Here is an 8,397-nt window from a genome sequence, read left to right as displayed (position 1 = left end):
GGCTGGGCACATTACTGCCCCAAAAATATTGGGGTTCAGCAAGAAAGGGGGGCAATGGCTGCCAGCAAACATTGAAAGTTCTTTATTGCAATGATTGTGCATCACCCCTCCTTCCTTGTCCCTCCCCTGTTGGGGGAGGCTCTGGGGACCAGGGACAGGAACACACAGTTCTGGGTAGGCACAGGAGTAGGTGGAGGAGAAGTGGGGGGAGGCAAGGAAGAGAGATCATTAAAAGAAAGTTTTCTTAGCTGGCTTCTTATTTTTTCAATTTTCTTACAATGGCCGTAGATGATTTTAAACGATTTCTCATTCTTCGGAAATATACAAGTCAGGCCCTGCTGGCAGGGACATTCGTTATACAGGCTGAGGAACGTCTGGGAAAGGCGAGACTTTGACCTCGAGCTTGGGGGTTGCTCTGCCCTCAGCCCCGAGGGCCAGCCCCCACTTTCACCACAGCCCAGCTCTGGGGCCCATCTGCTTGTGCACAACAGAGGAGCCTGGGCATAAAGACCTCCACACCCAGCTGCTCAGAGCCTCTGGTCACCTCCTCCAGGCTGACCCCTAGGGTTGCTAAGTGTTCTTTTCACTCCATCCCTGGCATCACCTTTCCCTTGTTAACCCATCTGCCAGTCCTAAGTGGATGGACACTGAAAGGGAGGCCCATCTCAGCTCCTTAAATCCTTTCTTAGGTAAGTCAACTCCCCTCTCCTGCACACTCAGTTCAGAGGCTGCCTCAGCCCACCTCCCCCCAGGAGGCCACGGCAGAACTCCTGGGGCTTGGGAGGACGGTGGTTAAGGCAGAGGTAGAAAGGGTGAGGGCCAGACCTAACTGTGCCCATTTACAGTGCTACTTTCAGGGTTTGCTAAGATGACCCCTGAAGAAAGGGAACCCATATTAGAGAAAGAAGCATCGTCATGCCCCATGACCCCCCATCCAGGATTCCAAGCCCCTGGATTGGGGACCCACCTTGGGTCTGTCCAAAGGCTTCCCCAGCAGAGAATTCCCGGGTCATTTCCGCCACCCCCCTGCCCCCCCGGGCTTCCCTGGCCTCTGGGTGTGCCCAGGCTCCACCTTCCGTGGGTCCCTCCCCCTCAGCTCCCCCAGGCACCGACACCCACCTCCGTGTGACACGTGCCACCCTCGGACCCCTTTAAGGAGCTGTGCGACTGGCAGTTCTCTGCCGCCCGGCGGCAGCATCCACTCGTGCACTTGCCTGGGAAAGCAAATCTCCCCAGTGTCCTGCGGGGAGACGGCTCCACCGCGGGCCCCCGCCTGCCTCCTCCCACACGGCGCCCTCACTTCCCCTCCACCCGCCGGGCTGGGCGGTCTCTGGACAGGGCCCCGGGGCATCTCTGCAGCTGGGGGCGGGGGACAGAAGGCACCTGCAGGACCTGACTTGTGCCTAGAGGGAACTAAACAGTTTTGGAAGGTTTGCCCTTAGTGTCCCCAAAATAGGTTACCTCTCCTCTGGTACACGCGAGGGTGAGCCAGACCTTCCTGTCTGCCACTGCACAAGCTGCTCTCCTGCAAACTCTGACTTACCCTTTCAGCTGAGCTTGTCACCTACACCCCCCCAAACACACACACACTCACACACATCAACGGCCCCCAGTGCTGGGGCTTATGATGTCACCCATCATCCCTCCATCAGACATTTTCAATAGTCTTTCAACAAGCAAATACTGAGCACCTACTGTGTCCAGGCCCTGGAGGTACAGCTGGGAACAAAACCAACAAATGCCTGCCCTGCTCAGCACGCCAGGCCCTGTGAGCCTCTCCGGTCCTGGCTGCGGCCTTCCTGGACACCCAGCCAGAGCAGTCCCATCACCTGGGTTTACCATGTTCACAACACATCTGACTCTCTGAAATTATCTTCTTTATCTTGTTTTTAAATTTTTCTATCTCTCCCTCAACTCCAGGAGGGCAGGGATTTTTGCTCTCTTGTTCACTGCTGTATTTCTTAGATGCTAGGACTAAAGTCCTCACACACGGTGGGTGCTGAACAAAGGAGAATATTGTAATGTTCCTTTGATCTCTCTGACCTCATCTCCTAGTATTTCCATTCTCTCTCACTCCTCTTTCCTATTCCTTGAATATGCCAGGCAAGGTCCCTCCTCTAGACCTTTGCCCTGACTGTTACTCCACCTGGACTGCTCTTTCCACTGCCTGCCTGGCTCCCTTTAGGAAAGGCCTCACACCCTTTAGGTCTTTGCTTAAATTCCCATTGTCAGTAATGTCTTCCCTGAGCACCCTCTCCTCACACCACAACTCCTGAAGCCCCTTCCTTACTTTCTTTGTCCTCAGGTGTTGATCACCTGGAATTACATTAATATTTTACTTATTTGCCTCCTACAATAGAATGTCAGTTCTCCCAGGGCAAGCAGTTTTGTGTCTTGTTCACAGCCCCATCAGTAGCACCTAGAAAAATCACTTACATATAGTAGGTGCTCAATAAAACGTGTGGAGGAATGAATGTCTGTCTCTCTTACCAGATGTGAGTGAGCCTGGGATGGGAGTGCTGTGTTGTGTTCACCTCTGCAGTGACGGCACCCGGCAGCACCCCGGCACAGCTCCCATGACTCCGGTGCGCTTTCTTTGTCCCCCCAAACATCTTCCACCCAGCACTCCCTGCTGCCCCCCACTTCCAGCTTTCACCCACATGAGCCTCTTTGCCCACCCACCCTCCCCAAACAAAGTCTTAGGATGGTGGCAGATGGTGTGCCCTCTACGTTCCTTACCAAACTTTTGACTTCTCCCTGGAAAAATGAGCCCCCAGTGAGGAGCAAGAAAAAAGAGAGGAGGAAGAAGAGGACCAGGAGCGCTGCCGCCATATCAGGGACCAGAGGTGGTGGCCGTGCCTCTAAGGTCCAGCTAAATACCCTGCATCTGCAACGTGAGTGCCATGTGACTGAGGCCTGGAGGGTGGGTAATGAGGTGTGATTGCCCAGTCCTGGGGTTGACAGGGAGATGCCCGCAGTGCCAGTTCCCAGACCAAAGGGACAGAGTAGCAAGCAATGGGGATAAAGCTGATGTTTCCCAAGAACCGCTGCTGCTTCCTGGACCATTTGCTGTGCTCATCTTGCTGCCAGCAGAATATCTAGTCTGTGTGCTTGGGCTCTGGCACTGGCGAGATCTGGGTTCAATCCCAGCTCTGCTGCCTGATGGCTGTGTGATCTTGGGCAGCCTCCTTAACCTCTTTGAGCCTCAGTTTCCCCTTCTGCAAGATGGGGCATAATAAGAGTACATCACAGGGATGATGCAATGCTTAAATTAAATAGTAGATATTTTGCTCTGCATTGAGTAGGCACCCAATAAATAGAAGCTGTTATTAGCTTTACAGTTAGAAGTCTTCAGTTAAAAAAAAAAAAAGTCTTCAGTTAGAAGGATCTCAAAAGACTCTCTCATCCAATCCAATTGTGTATTATTAGTAACAAACAGCATTGTGAATATTTGTTTTGCAGATGAGGTGACTAAGGCCCAGAGAAGCTGCCAAACCTCCCCAAAGTCACAAAGCTATCAAGTAACAGAAGATTAGATTCTGGTTTTCATCTTTCCACTCCCTTCCTCCAGAGGCTTTCAATTAGAATTTCAGTAACTCCCTCTCTTGAGAAAGTGCAGTGCGCCAAAACACATTTCTGTAGGCCTTCTTGGCGAGCACAAGAATTACAAGCCCAGGACGCACAAAACACAAATGGTGAGTGGGTTGTGGCAGCGGATAATCAGAACAAAGTGCCTAAGTCTTGGGAGTGGGCGCGGGTGATAATGCTGCGGGCAGAGCAGCAAGAGACATTTTTACACATATTAGTCACAGTAGGTAAGGAAATGCTGTGGGAACAAACCGTCCAGGAATCACAGAGGCTTAACAGAACACAAGTGGATTTCTTGCTGTGAGTCAGGACTCTCTCCGGGGCCACCGTCCTCCCTGTGGTAACTTAGCAATCCAGCCACCTCCCAGCAATAGATCCTAACCTTGTCACCCAGCCATCGCAGGGAAAGAGAATTGGAGAACTCACAGGTTTTCTGGGTTCCTCACAGAGGGTGAAATCACACCCCCTACCCAAAATTGGTTTGGATGTTGGAATGGATGATGCCACACATACCCAGACAATATGGAAATGTTTATTACTAGAATAATGAAACTTTCTGGGGACAGCAGCGCAGGTGCAAGGAGGTGTGAGTGGCAAGGATGAAGGGGCGGGTGGCTTTGACTTTTACTGCAGCTAGGAGATTGGGCCAGGGTGAGGGTTGCCTGAGCAGGCTGGGGTTTGTGTGGTTTGCACCTCTCACCAGCACCAAGGAAGAAAGCAGGTGCTTTTATCGGCTGGCCTAGATGTGGGGCAAAACGGGAGTGAGAGCTTGAAAGCTGTCATTGGCCAATCATCAAAAATGGAGACTTCCTTGGGAATTCCCTGGCGGTTCAACGGTTAGGGCTCTGAGCTTCCACTGAAGGGGGCACGGGTTCAATCCCTGGTTGGGGAGCTAAGATCCTGCAAGCTGCCTGGCATGGCAAAAAATAAAATAAAAAACAAAAATGGGAGTCTTCCTACCTAAGCATGGGCAAGTCTTTGCATCAGTCTTAGCTGTATATTTCTAAATGTGATTCCTCAGGCAAAGGGAAACAAAAGCAAAAATAAACAAATGGGAGAAGATATCGCAAATGATATATCCAATAAGGTGTTAATGCCCAAGATATATAAAGAACTCATATAAACTAATAAGGACCTACTGTACAGCACAGGGAACTCTACTCAATACTCTGTAATAGCCTGCACGGGAAAAGAATCTAAAACAGAGTGGATATATGTATATGTATAGGTATAACTGATTCATTTTGCTGTACACCTGAAACTAACGCAACATTTTAAATCAACTATACTCCAGTAAAAAAAAAAACCAAAACAAAAAAACACATACAAATCAACAACAACAAAACAAACTACCCAATTCGAACTGCCTACCAGTACATCGTTAGCTCTAGGTCCTGGGAGCCAAGTTCCCCTGGCTTGTTAAAATAATAATAAAAGGTTTTATAGCAGTGAATTGCTCCCACTATACATTCTCCTTTTGTCCTTTAATAATAGAACCCCCCAAGCTTTAGCTGGGCACACAGATGCCCACATGAAAACTACACTTCCCAGTCTCCCTTGCAGCTATCTGCAGCCGTGTGGCTAAGTTTTGCCCAATCAGATGTAAGTGAAAACAATTCCTGTGGCCTCTTGGTGATGCCCTTTTAGGAAGACTGAGCTACTTACTGTCCCTCTACCCCCTTTCTTCTAACTGGAATGTGGACACAGCAGTTATGGTGATGCACCATCTTTGACATCCTAGGGCAGAACTTCCTGACTAGTGTGTCTGGAAATGTGGATGCCTTCTGCCCTCAGAAGAGCCTCTTTAAGGCCCCAAGGCCCTTCTACTCTTACCCCAAGGTGCTATACACATATGATGTTTCTGTGTGTGCCGCGCTGTAAAAAATTAAGGGAAAAAAAAAAAAGAAAAGGAAACAGAGCAGCAGATGGCTGAGCAAGAGGGTGGAAGAAGGTGGAGGCATGGACAATCTCACCCAGCATGAGCCTCCAGCCAGCCTCCCCCAACTACCAGATGAGAGAGAAAGCATCTACCTTGCTTACGCCATCATTAGGGTAGGTTTTTGCTTCTGCAACTGTAAAGTTGTATCCTAAAGAACATAGATGGTTTGGACTTGGAAATGATCTTACTGTCTACTCATAGGGAAATAGTTAAGTAAATATGGGTCCACGTGTATAATAAAATTAGGCAGTCATTACTGTTTTAAAAAGTACTTTGGTGACATGAGGGAAATGACTGAGATATAATGAGATAGGAGAAAAAGCAATTTCTGATTTCTGCGTGAGGCAAAGGATCTCTGAGTTACACTGTGGTTATGTCAAATGAGGAGTGGTGGGTGGGTCCAGGGCAAGGTGACCACCAGGACAGACTGGACTGGGGGTAGAGTCTCGGTGTTCCAGTCTGACCCAGGAGAGGGGGTCCAGACATCAGAGCTGAGACCATGCATCTTCATCAGGATCTGGCCAGGAAAGGCGATGGTGTTCTGAGTCCTGACTGTGTTGGTGACCTCTTGGCTGGGGAGACACCAGGTAAAACCTGCACCCACCCCCATCGGAATAGTCCCAGAGAGGCTGACTCCACCTTTGCACCCTTGCACATAAGCCAGGCTAAGTCAGTCGGCTAATTCCACCACAATGATTGATTCAGGGTTGAGCATGCAGACTAAACAAATCCAATCAGAACTAATCTTAGCATGTTTGCTGAGAATTTTGAGACAGATGTTTCCTTTCTCTGGGAGGCATGATTTGCATATGTAAGGTGGATTTGTGGTTAAGAGCCTGCCCTGTGGAGCAAGACAGGCTGGATTCAAATCCCAGCCTCACCCCTACTCTGAACCTTTGAGAAGCGTACTTTGAGCCTCAATACCATATTTGTAAAATAGGGATATTTATAGTACCTACTATAACTTTGTTGTGAGAATAAGAGGAGTTGATACAGATAAAAAAGCACTTTGCTCAGTGTCTGGAACATAATAAGTGCTCAATAAATCTTAGCTGTTATTATTATGTGACACCTGGAACTTTTGCAGCTACTGGAAAGGAATCCAGCCTGAGGGCCATGGAGCTACTGGATTCAGCCAGACCTGAGGACAGGCTGCTACTGCACTTCTAGTTGCAACCCCCAATGAATTCCCTCAGCATCTAGACCAGTTTGGGTTGGTTTTTTGGATAACTGCAGCAGAAAATACCCCATGGTGATAACCCATGGTGAGACCTTGGGCAAGTCATGTAGCTCTCTGAGCCTCAGTTTCTTTATTTTTTTAAAATGTATTTCATTGAAGTATAGTTGATTTACAATGTTAATTTCTACCATACAGCAAAGTGATGCAGTTATACATATATATACATTCTTTTTTCATATTCTTTTCCATTATGTTTTATCACAGGATATTGATTATAGTTCCTTGTGCTATACAGTAGGACCTTGTTGTTTATCCATTCTATATATAACAGTTTGCATCTGCTTATCCCAAAATCCCAATCCATCCCTTACCCACTGTCCCCCCTTGGCAACCACACGTCTGTTCTCTATGTCTGTGAATCTGTTTCTGTTTCATAGATAAGTTCATTTGTGTCATATTTTATATTTCACATATAAGTGATATCATATGGTATTTGTCTTTCTCTTTCTGACTTACTTCCTTTAGTATGATCATCTCTAGGTCTATCCATGTTGCTGCAAATGGCATTACTTCATTCTCTTTATGGCTGAGTAGTATTCCATTGTATATGTGTGCTACATATTCTTTATCCATTCATCTGTCCATGGACATTTAGGTTTTTTCCATGTCTTGGCTATTGTAAATAGTGCTGCAGTGAACATCATGTGTCTTTTCAAATTATAGTTTTCTCTAGATAAATGCCCAGGAGTGGGATTGCAGAATCATATGGCAACTCTACTTTTAGTTTTTTGAGGAACCTCCATACTGTTTTCCACAGTGGCTGCACCAATTTACATTCCCACCAACAGTGTAGGAGGGTTCCATTTTCTCCACACCCTCTGCAGCATTTGTTATTTGTAGACTTTTTAATGATGGCCATTCTGACCCGTACGAGGTGGTACCTCATTATAGTTTTGATTTGCATTTCTCTAATAATTAGTGACGTTGAGCATCTTTTCATGTGCCTGTTGGCCATCTGTATGTCTTCTTTGGAGAAATGCCTATTTAGGTCTTCTGCCCACTTTTCGACTGGGTTGTTTGCTTTTTGGTTATTGAGTTGTGTGAGCTAGTTTCTTTATCCATAAAATGGAACTGATGATATTAGAGAGTGTGGAGAGATCAATGCACCAGGTCCCTTTCCCACCACAGGCATGGACATTTTTGCATTTATGCTTCACACGCGTTCTCATAAACACTCTCTCAATGATCTCCACCCTCATGTTCCCCTTGAAAAGCATTCAGATCCCCCTCTCAGTCCCCCCTACCACATACCCATCCATGAACACCTCAACATACTCTCTCGAGGCACATTCCTCAACCGTGCCCCTCCCACATAGCCCTCCTTCCCAAGGCTTGACCCTTCCTGGATGCAGCCTCCTCTCACCCCCACCCCCCAGTTCCCTCCCGCAGATCCGCCCTGAAGCCACCAGGCCTCCAGACAGGGCCAAACCCCATGGGAAGCTCTATCATGCCTCCCGTCTCCCCTTTCAGCTACCCCCAGGCTGGAGCAATCCCTGTCCAGTTCCCTCTCCCAAGAAGTGCAGACAGAAGCCAGAGCCAGGAAGTGACTTTAATGTCTTTTGAGCAAGATGGGGCCGCCCCCAAGGAGGAGAGGGAGGGAGGGGTGGCAGTGACCAGCCTGCATCCTCCT

The 8,397-nt window shown here is 48.1% G+C and overlaps 1 protein-coding gene across 1 annotated transcript; it reads right to left on the bottom strand.

The window, feature by feature from the left end:
• Nucleotides 1–228: 228 nt before the first annotated feature.
• CLPSL1 (colipase like 1) lies at nucleotides 229–2,832 on the bottom strand (the record flags this gene model as incomplete). Its single annotated transcript, XM_081247375.1, is given in 6 exon segments — nucleotides 229–258; nucleotides 261–374; nucleotides 1,120–1,213; nucleotides 1,215–1,359; nucleotides 1,462–1,564; nucleotides 2,740–2,832. Coding segments are annotated over 6 exon segments (579 nt in total).
• Between the last annotated feature and the right edge of the window lie 5,565 nt (nucleotides 2,833–8,397).

This window comes from Mesoplodon bidens (assembly GCF_964165515.1).
Source record: "Mesoplodon bidens genome assembly, chromosome: 10".
Lineage (NCBI taxonomy): Eukaryota > Metazoa > Chordata > Mammalia > Artiodactyla > Ziphiidae > Mesoplodon > Mesoplodon bidens.
This window is presented reverse-complemented; position numbering and strand designations above follow the sequence as displayed.